General features: G+C 45.3%; 1 protein-coding gene across 1 annotated transcript in view; it reads left to right on the top strand.

Moving 5' to 3' along the window:
• The window catches only part of LOC133026593 (sodium channel protein type 4 subunit alpha-like), an 87796-nt gene that overhangs the window by 7150 nt on the left and 66693 nt on the right, over positions 1-13953 (top strand). The window contains exons 6-8 of the mRNA XM_061093479.1: positions 4381-4472; positions 6513-6755; positions 10385-10448. Coding sequence (XP_060949462.1) covers positions 4381-4472; positions 6513-6755; positions 10385-10448 — 399 coding nt within the window. The remainder of the gene's footprint in view (positions 1-4380; positions 4473-6512; positions 6756-10384; positions 10449-13953) is intronic.

Here is a 13953-nt window from a genome sequence, read left to right as displayed (position 1 = left end):
TAAGAAGCAGAGGGCAAAATATCAACTTGTATATAAAGTTTCTCTTCTAAAACTAAATAAAATATATATTTATTAAGAATTATCTCGATCGCCATATTCAGAACCCCCAACCCCCCCCCCCCACAGCTTCATTATGAATCATATATGACTCTTTACAACATAAGACATCTCTAACCTGGTGCTCTGCTCCGTAGCTCTATTGTTCTGTGCAGCACTATCGTCCAGAAAGTTGTTACCGTCCACACAGACGCTCTCTAGTTTGTGTCCCTGTCACTCAGAAGCTGTGGAGACGTTCGGCACGTGCACCCCCGCTACCGGCTGTGGAAAATATTGCAGAGAAGTTGAAAATAAATTCCTGGATTCGCACACATTTATATCTGATCGTTAACGGGACGAGACGTCTTGATGTTTTATAAAAGGTTCAGATTCAACGTCCCCAGTCGTCTGAAGCTTGTCTGAGTTTCAGAATCAAATAGTCGCTGGTCCATGGGAAACTCTCCTCACTTCCTGTGGACTTTTCACATTAGAAGAACTTTGGTAGAGGACAGTGGACAGTGGACAGTGGACAGAGGACAGTGGACAGTGGACAGAGGACAGTGGACAGTGGACAGTGGACAGTGGACAGGAGGAACCAGCTCGTTGAAGAGAGACTCGGAGCAGCTGAGGCTGAGGTGCTGTGACACTGAGGAGATTAGTTTTGTGGAATTAAGGACGAACACGAACACGTCGGAAACGAACGGTTTAAAGTCGATTTCCGCAGCTCAGCAGAAGTGCTCTTTGCTAAATTCAGACACTTCTGCAAACTCAGGAGAAACTCTGCTCTCATGTGCTGTCGGTTCAAAACGCTCCGACCACAGAAAGGAAGAAAGGAGTCAGGCGGAGCGTCTCGGGTTCTCGCTCCAGAAGCAGACGCTGCAGGATCCGACTGATCCAGGTTCTGTGAAAAGAGACGTTACATCTTAAAATGAAACATTCTTTTCTCTCCCCCCTGAGTTACTTCACATCCGTACATGAATCACATTGAGCTGAGGACATGTGTGTTGAGCAGCCTCAGTGGGATCTGAACCCTACAGCGTTAGTGAGGCTCCTCCCACTCTGCGAGCCACAGCCCGTCGTTTTGCTTCAGAAAGGAAACGAGCGTGACCTGTCCACTTCAGTAATTGACTGACTGATGGGAAATCACTGCGGTTTGGTTTGGTTAGCAATCAGGTGGAAATCCATCAGGGAGCTGAGGAGCGGGAGGCGAGCAGCGAGGGACGCCGCGAGGAAGATAAACGATCGCAATGAACCGATCGGATCAATACTCGACTCCGAGGCTCGGAGGTTAGCGTGCGGCGTCATGAAGCGCTGACACCTCTGCCGTCGCCGCCCGCTCAACTGAAAGGTCTTGATGAAGGTGTCCTCAGATGGTGGGACGCCGTGTCTGCTGAGTTACACAACACGACCCCGGTGACCCGCCCCCAGATCCCTCGGGGGGGGGAATGGCTTCAACCAAAGGACAAACGCACCATTAAAACACTTAGATAAAACATCCGTGAGCTGCCGAGGTGCTTTACATTCACCTGACGTGTCGATGCGTGTCCACATATTTCTGTCAGGGTCGTGGTTAGTGTTTATTGTAATAATTTGACCGACGTTATTACGTAAGTTTAGGTTTTAAAGTCATTTAGTTATCGATGGCGTCGATTCAAGCGTCTCGTAGCGAGAGCGTCGAGCCGCTGTGACGCAGGAGATCTTCAAATCTGTGTTCACTGAAAAAAGTAAATGACAACAAAGATTTTCCTTTGAAAATTCACACAGCTCACACCCCCCCCCCCCATCTGGTCCTACACACACACACACACACACACACACACACACACACACACACACACACACAAACCACGTAATGTCAGTAGGTGTGTGTCCTTGAACCAAAGGCCATCCTGTGGTCAGATGGATCTTTAGCGGGACAGGGACACATAAGTCACCTCTTCACACAGACACACACACACACACAGACACACACACACACACAGACACACACACACGGGCCAAGGATGAACCCCATGTTAAGTGAGTGTGTGAGAATCTTGTCATGGTGTGTATGTATATCTATGGACACACACATACACTCGCCCCTGACACATCACCTCCCCTGTGTCTGAGCTTTATTAAAACCAGAGTGATGGTCGGTAAATAGACACACACACACACACACACACACACACACACACACACACACACACACACACACACACACACACACACACACACACACACACACTAAACGTCTGATTGATGCTCTCCTCCCCTCCCACCGAGTCAACATTCCCATGGTAACGGAGACCATTGCCCTCCCCTCGCACTCTCAGGGTCCGCCCCCGTGCTCCTGATATCGCCGCGGTAACGACATGTTAATGGCCGCCATCACCACATCACCAGACCAGCAGCACCACTCTCCACTGACATTTTCTCAGAATTAACAGGCAACATTTTATTTAATCTAACATATTAAAATTATCCATAAATCTGTCGTCCGTTGGATCCGATTCTGAAATAAATCTGCTGCCTTACGACAGAATATCTAAAAGTTGAAACAATATTGCTTATTTAAATATAAACTACTTTGGAGTTTTTATTTAAATCTAAAAAAAGTTGAAAGACTGAAATGTCAGAGGAAGCTTTGGAGAAGCTCCTGGTGGTAACACGTGATGTGAGACATCCTGACATGATGGATCCAGACTCTCTGCAGGAACGTCCCTGGTCCTTCAGCGTCTCTGCTGGTCATCTTCACCTGCATCTAAACGACCTGCTCTGGCCGCCGCCCCCCCGACGCCTCCACTGTAATTCAATCAGCCTGCCAGTCATCGGCTGTGAAATATGAGCTGTAATGGACGGCCGTTAGCAGCTCGGGATCACGTTACTCAATCCAAACAGGGTCCAACATGGCGGCTGGTGCCTGGCGCCTGTGCGGCTCTCAGCTCATCGTGTGATTGGATCTAAAGAGAACGCCTTCACCTCGCGCCTCCTTCGCTTTGTTTGGTGGAAAAGTAACATTACTGTCTGTCTACTGCGATGGAGAAAACACAAGATCATTTTAAATGAGGTCACTGGTCCAGGTTCCGTCTGACGAGTGACTATTAGAATTAAAAGAAATTTGTCTGCATCAATATTCACGATATTAAACTTTCACTCCGAGGCGACAGATCAAGATGTTCACATTAAATTGAAAGAAACAAACTTACTCCTGATCTTCTCTGAATCGTTTCTCATTTTTCTTGCAGATCCGATAAGTTACTCTCCATGATTCTGTCCCCGTGCTCCACAGCGCCCCCTAGCCTCTGAATGTCCTCACACATTTCTGTGATTCTTCTGTCCGTGCTGTTAAGAATCAGGATTGTCGTTTAAAACCATCTCAGTATTTTCAGACTCTGTTATGTTTGTTTTCTTTTGTTGTTTGTTGACAACCACCACACTGCCCCCTACAGGCTGTTAACAGAGTTTATCAAAGTAGGAAACCTGCAGGCGCTGAGAACCTTTAGAGTCCTGAGAGCCCTGAAAACTATCTCAGTCATCCCAGGTAAGGCCTCACCACCAGGGGGCAACATGGCACAGAAAAAAAACAAAAAAAACAAATCCCTTGTTATCGTAACGTCGTGGTGAACGTCCTCTCCTGTTCGTCCCATGTGTGCCGTGTCTTGCAGCACCAGCCCCTCCCCCCCACTCTCAGGTCTGAATAATCAAACGGTGAAATCAGATGTGTCAAAATGAATTCACGCCACCTCTGGTCGACATGCGGTACTGCTGTGGCTCACCTGTGGCCCAGATCTGGCAAAGGGGAGCCGACTGTCCAAATGACATCATTCCAGGTTGAATGTGGGCCGGACTTGGGCCGGAAGTGGGCCGGATTTGGGCCGGAAGTGGGCCGGAAGTGGGCCGGATTTGGGCCGGAAGTGGGCCGGATGTGGGCCAGACGTGGGCCGGATGTAGGCCAAAACGATTTAGCTATCTGGGAGAGCTGAACTAATTTGTTCAAGAATCAAATCAGATTGACTTACATCTCACTAAATACTATAATGACTCGTTATTTGAAGCATTAGCAGCGTTCAGAGCTTTTACTATATGGTGCAGACACCAAGGTGATCAGCTGGTAAAGGGCAGGATCAGTTTTCATCTCAGCGGTCGGAGGTTTGTGAAGGTGACGATCGAACTCTTGGCTTTGAACGTCTGATTTCACCTTGTAAATAGTCAAACTCGGGTCCCACCTGGTCTCTATCGTTTCCATCTGTTTCTATATCTCCACCTTTCTTTCCCTCTGTGTCGGCTCGTTGTTGTTCAGTGTGGTCAAACCCTCTGTGTGTGTCTGTCTCTGTGCTTCTGTCTCCCGCCTTGTTGCAGATATGTGACTGAGTTTGTGGACCTGGGTAATGTGTCAGCCTTAAGGACGTTCAGGGTTCTGCGAGCGCTCAAAACCATCTCAGTCATCCCAGGTGAGGAAGCGTGCGCGGGGGCGTGAGAATCAAACGCACCCCTCCCGGCCGGCTGGAAGCACTAAATCATGGAATCTCATCCTGCATACTTCCTACTGAATACTGCACTCTCTACTGCCTAACACCCGACAGTACACATAGAGAGTGTGCAGAAACACACAATGACAACTGTTGTGAGAGGACATCAGAGGCTCAGCAAACAGCAGCAGTTATACATGATTGACTTACTGCATAGCTAACGTTAGTGCTAACCGCTAACAAATCCAGTGTGAACTCTAGCGGTCAGTTTCATCCGTGTTTAAGAAAGCGAAGTCACGATCTTCTCTTTGGCTGAAGACACAAAGACAAAGGTACACGATAAAACTTAAGGGTGAAGGAACTACACGTCCCATAAGCCATTGCAAATCATGTCAGCTACAAACGGATTTTCCCCAAAAGTCTTTGCAACAAAGTTAAAGTCCAACAAGAAGTCATTGGAAAAGATTCTTCACAAAGGTTTATGGGATATGTAGTCCCTTCACAAACAGTGATGTACACAGTCTTGTACCTTTGAACTCTTATGTTCACGATTCATCTCGATCTGGTTCCAGGATGAAAACTCTACTCATGTGGATTTTCTAAAATCTCAGTGGAAAAAAGGATTATGAATTTTCCTTCCTGAACCAGAAGTATTCACTCGTTTAACATTCCTCATTCAAATTTGTGTCTTTATTAAAGATTGAAACAAACTCTAACATAAAATAAAAGTGGAAATATCTCTTGAATCTGATGCTGGCTAGCCTCTGTATGTCCCCACTCTGCACGTTAGCATGAAGCGCTAACAGCGTTATTAACATGTCCTAAACGTGTGTGGACAACACAGTCATGGCGCCGTGGTGGCCGAGTTATAACAAAGTTTATTACATGTTATAATAATAATAATAGTCAGTAGCAACATCTCAGAAGCATGTGACACATTCAACACACCGGTCCTTCATTAGTTTCAGACGCCAGCAGAACAAAGTTGATTCGACTTGAGACCAAATGGAAATTGAACGTGTCTGATTCTAATGAATTAACTAGAAAACGCTTCCATCTGATAAACAGGGATCAAAGGAAACCTGTTGTGTCTTTGATTGAGGAGATTCGACCTCTGACCTTCCACTTGTCTGCACCCTTTGGCTTCTGAGTGTTTTGTTCCTGCTGTTTCTACCGTTTGTTTGTGTGTAGTGTTGTTATATGAATTGGGACGAGGTTGTTGTTGTTGTCTGTTTCGTTTCCATGGTTACAAACTCAAACCTGCTGTCAAGTGAAAAATCTTAATTTTCTGAGAGCAGCAAAGTAGAAGAAATGATTGCTTTATGATTTTCTCTCTGTTGTTCTCTGTAGTTAAACTCTTTAACCGTATTGATTAGCTCAAAGAAAAAATCTTAAACTGTTTTATCTTTAGCCTAAATTTGACAATATATTTCCAGTTTAGGTCTTTTTGAACTTAACCAATAGTCTGGAAGATAGAATGTAAAAAAAAGATGGACGACACCTGTCCTCCCACAATCCAGAAATGAAGCAGCCATCTTGAAAGGCAGCCATCTTGAAATGACGATGGAGCCAGAGTCTGTGCAGTCGTGAGTCAGTCTCAATCATGACGGCTCCGCCCATTTTTATATCATCAAATAAGGAATTAAAACCAAACTGATCAGAAACCTGAACAAACATCAGATGAGAACGACCTGAAGTGACAGAAACGTCTTTGTCCCATGTCCCATCTGCTAACATGGAGGAGGCAGGGTTGATGAAACATACTGCAGCCTGCCAACAGGGGGCGGTGGAGTCACGTTGGCTTCAATTTTTGGGAGCTTTAATGTCGTCCATCTTTATTTACAGTGTGTGACCTATTAATTAAATCAGTGTGAATTCAGTTTTAAAACTGAATCTAAATAAATGAAGAGCGGTTAATTATTAGATTGATAATCTCAGTCAGCTCTGTCTGTGATTGGTCTAAATGAGGGTCAGGAAGTAACCCATCCTGTCTGCATGCTTGCGTCCTCGGCCGTCCCTCAGGCCTGAAGACCATCGTGGGCGCTCTGATCCAGTCGGTGAAGAAGCTCGCCGACGTGATGATCCTCACCGTCTTCTGCCTGAGCGTCTTCGCCCTCATCGGCCTGCAGCTCTTCATGGGGAACCTGCGGCAGAAGTGCGTCCGCAGCACGGCGCACTGCGTGAACGACAGCCTGCCGGCCAACACGTCCTTCTACTGCAACAACAAGACCTGGGAGTCCATGAAGGTCTTCATCAACGACGAGGGTGAGGACCACACTCTGAGCTCAGGCTGAGTTCCATGTTTTTCATTTGTTGGATCTTTGAGTTAGAGAATCGTTCAGACTGTTTGTGTGATGTTCAGTTTCCATGAAAGCTGGTGGAAGGATGTGGGATGGGTCAGTTTTCATTAGTGTCTATGACCTCACATGACCTCCGTGTGTGTGTGTGTGTGTGTGTGTGTCATATGCAGTGATGGCTGGTGTTTCCTAAATGGACCGGACAATGTCATGTTGGCACTGTGGTTACAATTGACGTCAATAAAGACACACACACACACAGACACACGCACAGAGGTCATGAGAGGTCACTTGGTATATACACTATTTGACATGTCAGGCATGTTGACCAGGCAACATAATATACGTTGTGTGGACGTGTAACATGCAGCACACACACAGACACACACACAGACACACACACACAAGTCGAGGTCAGGGTTAAGGAAACACTTAACGCTGCTGTCGGATGAAACCTGAGCCGCTCTTCATCTGTTTCTTCACATGTTACCAAACTACCAAATAATGTAGAGGTACAGATGTAACATTTGTCATTTGTTTTCATTGTTTATTTATTTATTATACTTCACATTATTTGTCTTCCACATTGAGCTGCAGAATGTCGGCTCCTCCTTCGATCCGCTCGTTCTTCTTTTTTCACCCATTAATAAATTGCTTCTCAGCGGGCGACGCCCCTTTGACCTTTAACCGTACAAGACCAAAGAATCTTTTTAATCTTCATGCTTTTATTGAGTGTTTTTCGGTGTATTCTAAGCAAACCTTTATTATTGAATTTGTTAGTTGTGTCTGGATGTCGAGTCTCAGTCGAGCAGCCAGAGAAGAGACTCGTTGTCCAACCACAGATGTGTGATTATTTAAAGTAAAGAGGTTAGGCCTCAGCAGGGTCAGGGTTAGGGTTAGGGTTAGGGTTAGGGTTAGGGTTAGGGTTAAAGGTTCGGGTTAGGCTTCAGCTTCGGGTTAGGGTTAGGGTTAAGGTTAGGGTTAAAGGTTAGGGTTAGGGTTCGGCTTCGGGTTAAAGGTTCGGGGTTAGGCTTCGGCTTCGGCTTCGGGTTAGGGTTAGGGTTAAAGGTTAGGGTTAGGGTTAGGGTTCGGCTTCGGGTAAAAGGTTCGGGTTAGGCTTCGGCTTAGGGTTAAGGTTAGGGTTAAGGTTAAGGTTAAGGTTAAGGTTAAGGTTAAGGTTAAGGTTAAGGTTAAGGTTAGGGTTAAGGTTAAGGTTAGGGTTAAGGTTAGGGTTAAGGTTAGGGTTAAGGTTAAGGTTAGGGTTAGGGTTAAGGTGACCTGAGACAGCACGGGTTAGGGTTAAGGTTAGGGTTAAGGTTAAGGTTAAGGTTAAGGTTAAGGTTAAGGTTAGGGTTAAGGTTAGGGTTAAGGTTAAGGTTAAGGTTAGGGTTCAGGTTAAGGTTAGGGTTAAGGTTAGGGTTAGGGTTAAGGTTAAGGTTAAGGTTAGGGTTAGGGTTAAGGTTAAGGTTAGGGTTAGGGTTAAGGTTAAGGTTAGGGTCAGGGTTCAGGTGACCTGAGACGGAGCCTCCACACCCGGCTGCTGTCACTTGACTTCTGCTAAAGAGCAACTCTCCCAAAATAACACCAACGTTGATCTTACATTAATGGAGTTTTCTGTCCTTTGCTAATGTACCTTCTATTTATTCATTTCCAGTTTGCTTTGCCTTCCATCACATCCAGCAAATGTCCCCTGCAGGCTCCCGTATCGACCCTTTTAAAAGCTGCTGTGAAACCTGAGAGCTCGGCTGCGGCGTTAAAGCCTGATCTGAAAACAGCCTTCAGTGGGATCAATGGTGGATGTACTCCATGCTAAACATTTCCCATCATGCTTTGTTTGTTCTGTCTGTGCCGAGCTGGCAGCGCTTCATGTTCGAGGGCATGAAAACACACGTGGCGCCCGATGCGTTTCCCTCCAGGCGAGCGGCTCCGAGGCGACGGCAGGAAACAGAAACAGATCCAGTTCTCAAACCAGCCGAATCTCACCTGCTCCTCTACTGTCACAGATCCAAAGCTGCTAATTAAAATAGTTTCCTCCTGTTTTTCTGTGATGGGAATAAACATTCATGAAATTCTGATGACTTTATTTTGATAATGAGCTTATATTTGTAATATAACAACTTTATTGTCTTATTACAACTTTATTGTTGTACAATTACGAATTTATTTAGGAATCCAAATTTTTTCTCAAACGTGGCCCTAATGATATATATAAATATATTTATATATATAGTGTCGCTCTCTGTCGTTCACCTGCAGATTCTCTTCACGTACATTTATCTCAGATGAAACTCTGTGGGGGGGAGGGGGGGCGGAGGTGTATTTAGGCTCATCAGCGTAACGTGTGGCTCTTCAGATTGGAAGGAAATGAAATGAAGATCACTCTTTCTCTCTTGATATCCCACGGAGGCAATTTTCCAACTCTCTGCTGCTCAGTGAAATCATCTCAGACGGGGGGGGGGGGGGTCGAGGGGTAAAAAAATAAAACCTTTATTAAATATATCAGCTAATATGCGTTGGCTTGGGACTTGGTGATGGACTTCAGCTAATGACTGGAGGTGGACTGTTCCTCTGCTTGGTCTGAGGAGAAGACGCCTCAGCCTCGGTTCCTTTGAGCTGGTGAACAGAAGCACTTCAGACCTCAGAAGCTTGTTCTGGCGAGCGGGGGGGTGCTGTCTCCCTGATGCACTCGATAACAAATGAGTGGCTGCGCTCCTGGAAAGCTTAAGTGCCTTTGGTGCGGCGGCGGCGTCCGAGCCAAACCGACGCTCCACAGAACCTGGATCGGAGAAAACGTTCACGTGTTCCGCCCCAAGAAAAAGAGGAGAAGGAGAATCTGACTTCTGTTTTCTAAACGGACTTTGAAACGATGACAAGCTGAGGTTTCACTCGCATTTAGAAAACACAGGAGTCCAGTTTTTAATCTTTCTTATTTGAGAGCAATGTAATTGGTCATAATGGCTGAAGATAAATGCATCAAGTCTGAATCATGTGTTGAATAAAAGATGAGTCGTGGTTCCCGTAAGGCGAACGGAGGAAATGTCAGGCCGGCGTTGAAGGTCATCGTGCTCTGTGGAGTAGCTTCTGATTCTGGGATTCACAAGTCGCTTGGGTTCCTCCTCCCGGTTTGTGGAAGACAACATGGATTCTGGTTCCCATGTTTTCCAGTTTTAGGCAGATTGGAGTTTCCAGTTGGTCACGTGACTGCTGCTGCTGATCACGATCTCTGAGACTTTCCTGTTCCTCTGCATCAGCGACACGCAGACATGTGAACAGGATATTACAAGCTCACCACCAGGGAACGGTTTCAGATTCAGTACAAACGTTCAGGTGGATTCACAGATGAACTGATTCAATTGTGGAGGTCAAAGGTCACAGTGAGCTGATACATATAATCAGCAATACTGAGATTTACCACGGTGACGGATTATTGACGTCATTGATTCGTTTCTTTACCAAATTCATACTAAAAGTTAAAGGTCACTGAGTGAGTCCGGGTGTAGAGGAGAGGACCAATCAGGAAGCAGAGGTGGGAACACCTGTGTGGGCGGAGTCTGTTGGGAGAACCTAAAGTTGACTTTTCTCTTCTTTGTTTTCTAGACAACTTCTACAAGGTGGAGGGAGCCAAGGATGCTTTGATCTGTGGGAACAGCAGCGACGCAGGGTGAGTGCACGTCTGCTGGGATACACATGCATGTTTATATGTTTGTATGTTTGTATGTTTGTGCACGAGTCTCCTGCTGAGTTGTGTAGTCGGCGTTCTGGCCTCAGAGTGTTGGACGCTTTAAACTTGTGTTGTATTTATGTGTTTAAAGCTTTTAAACTACACACTGACTCCTCTCTGAGATATTTACATGCTAAAAGCCGGTGTTGATGAAAAAACATTTGAGATATCTGATATTTAGAGTTGATTATGAAATGATCTTCATTGTTTTATAAGCGATGACACACCAGCATTCGAGGGTTTGTTCTTTCTGCCGAGTCGTGAGAAGGAAGACACGACTGTTGACGAGCTGATGACGCTCTGGAACCTTGAAATGGACAGTTGTCCGTTTGATTGACATTTTATAAAGACTAAACAATTAAGTGTCCATAAGGAAATCTATAGTATTGATTGGCTGCGGAGGAGATTCTGTGAGTGTCTTATCTCTGCTGTGTGTTGTCGTCCGAGGCCGGAGCTGCTGCAGAGGTTGTTGGATTCAGATTCACACACTGACTCGTCACTGTGGGATTTCAAAGGAGGATTCAGTGTTTTTTATTCAACATGTGTAACTTTGCTGTTTTAAAGCAGAACTGTGTTTCCAGCTGTTTGTGTTGTCAGTGTGAAAAGCAAAGGTAACAGGTTGAATCAAGCTCAACTCTCTGACCTCATGTATGTCAAGCAAACACACGAGAAGCTGAGATATTATTGGCAATATTGATCCTGTATTGTATTGGTTGTGTTGTTGTGTTTACGATGGTGTGTGTTTGTTTTTTAACACGGCTGCATGTGAGAAACCAATCGTTTAAAACCTTTAATGTCTCTGCACGATGTTGGAAGCTCAGAAAGTTTGTCAGGGACATTTGGAAAGTTGACATTCTGATAATGCTCAGTTTTTAGGTTTGTGGTTGTGATTTCTGGTGATACATTTAATGTAGCTTTCTCATCTTTGACCTTATTGTCCAAAACGAGTTTTCACTCTGCATGTGAATCAAACTATTGTTCGGTTTGATCCAGACCTCCTCTTCTGGTCTGTGGTCATAGGAACCTTCTACACCTGATATTCAGGTTCAGATTAAACTGAGAAGGCAAGGTGTGAAGGAGTCACATGTGTCCAGTTCAAGTCGCTCTCAGGTTCAGAACATTGTGTTTTTACTTGACTCAGTTTCTTCTATTTTAAATGGATTTCATATTTTCATGTAGCTTTTAGTATCAGTCTTGACGTTTCAAAGACAAACAACTTCAACCTTTTCTGTAAATGTAAACATGACCTGTGACGTCTGTTTGTTGTTTCTTATTTAGTTGCTGAAGTTTTCAGTTTCGTTCGAGCCTCCAGCGACAAAGTGAATCTGCGCGTGTCTCGTCATCGGTTTTGAATCTTGCTGCCGCGGCCGTGTTCTGCAGCGTGGTGTGACATGTCCGAGAGGACGTCCACGCTGAGAGACGGACGCTGATGGACGCTGACGGACACGATGACAGGATCCTGTGTGTGTGGAAAAGACTCTGTCAGCCAAATCAAAGTGGTGGTGCCTTCGGGAAAACAAGTGAGCCCGAAGCTAGCGCTGGTGAAACGCATCTAAAGATTGAAACGTAGCGGGCGGGCGAACTGACACGGGACAGAAAGAAGAAGAAGAAGAACGAGAGAGAAGGAGGTTCAGGAGAGGTGAAGCAGAACCGAGGAGATACAGAGAGAAACAAGTTTACAGAGGAAGATGATGGACAGAGGAGTAATCGAGGAGACAGGAGGAGGAGAAGGAGGGAGCGGAAAAAGAGAAACAGAAGGAGAGGAAGATGGAACAATGGCAAAGTAGAAATAACAGAGAGGAAAGAAGAAAAGGGGGATGAAAGAGAGAAAACATAAAGTAGAGGGAATGAGGAGAGAGACAGATGGGTTCAGGAAAACACAGGATGGGACGAGAAGGAGAGAAAAACCAGATGAAATAAAGGAAAAGAAGAGATGAAGGGAAGGACAACGACAAAAAGTGACACTGAAGGAAACGGGGAAAGTGAATAAAAGAGACTGAAGAATATAATAAGGGAAAGAATGGATGAGAAAGAAAGGATAAGGTAAATCAGAGGGAGGAGTTAAAAGAGGGGATGAATCCAAACATGATGAGTGGAGGGTTAACTAAGGGAGAGTAAAATGGAGGAGAGGAATTTAGATTCTGTTTTTAGGGAGGAGAGGAGTTCTCCAGTCAGGTGTCATGACATCACTGCAGAGGAAGGGGGCGCAATAACATGAGGTCAAAGGTCAAAGGGATGAACGTGTTTACACGATGGAAGCCGAGGGATGAAGTTCGTTGTCTCCTAATTTGGTCATGTGATCATTTATTCACCAAATCGGATTCTGTTACTCAAACTTTGACAACAGAGCACAAACTCGTTGTTCCTGAACTGAATCAGCCTCTGATTATCAGCCATAATGTTTTAACCATCCGCGGTAGAATCACCACGAGCTACGAGATGTTATGTTCTCCTGTAGAAGTCCGACTTATCTTCTCTGGGTTTTAGGAAACCACAGTGAAGCGTGTTTCCTGTCTCAGCGCGGCGGACGTGGATCACGTTGGTTTACGTTCTGCGGTTGAAGTTATATCAGCAGTGACTCAGCATCTGGTGGAATCTGAGGTTTTAGCCGAGAGAGACGCTGCTGGAGGACGAGCGAGAGAGAGAGAGAGAGGACGGTGGGCGAGCGAGCAGTGATGACAGTGATGTTGATCAAGGGTTGTTTGCTTTCTGCGCTGAAGCTGCTCGGCTTCACGCATGATGCTGATTCGCTCGGCCCGAGGGCAAAGGTCAGTGAGCTAACCCACTCTGACACACACACTGACACACTGTGACTCGTACAACCAGCCTCACACACACACTCACACACACACACACACACACACACACACACACACACACACACACCACAGTGTGATTTCAAGGTTAGCATCATCTCACTTCTTAAAATCAGAAAACTGGTCTTATTAGTTTTGTCTTGAAGCGTCACATGACTGTTTATCTTCTCTTAGTTCTTTTCTGTTTGAGAAGAGACTTAATTCATTTTAACTGTGAACGAGTCAAACCTCAGGTCTCTTTTTGGAATTGATCAGAAAAACCTGCCAACATCTGGCTTTGGTCTGCGATGGGTTTCATCGTGTCGTCTCTGATGGACTGTGATGGAATCATGACATCGAGAGCGAATCAGTTTTCAGTGTGTTTATGAAGAACCAGAGACAAAAGCAGAGAAGTGAAACAAGCTAATCTCCTTTTTTAAGCTGGTTTACCTGCGTTTTAAAACCCTGCATATAGCCTCTGATTTGAAAGTGTCAGTAGAAGCAGAAGCTTTGTGAGTGGATGTTTCACAGGAGACAAATCTGTCATCTTCAGGTTCATTATTATAATTAATGTTCTGACTCTAAAATGTTTCCGTGCTCTAATGCTCAGAAAACACATCGCTCTCCTCAGATTGTGTGTTGCTGCAGAT

Source organism: Limanda limanda, chromosome 20 (genome assembly GCF_963576545.1).
Source record: "Limanda limanda chromosome 20, fLimLim1.1, whole genome shotgun sequence".
NCBI classification, from domain to species: Eukaryota; Metazoa; Chordata; class Actinopteri; order Pleuronectiformes; family Pleuronectidae; genus Limanda; species Limanda limanda.
Note: the sequence above shows the minus strand (reverse complement) of the source record. Positions and strands in the feature narration are given on the sequence as shown.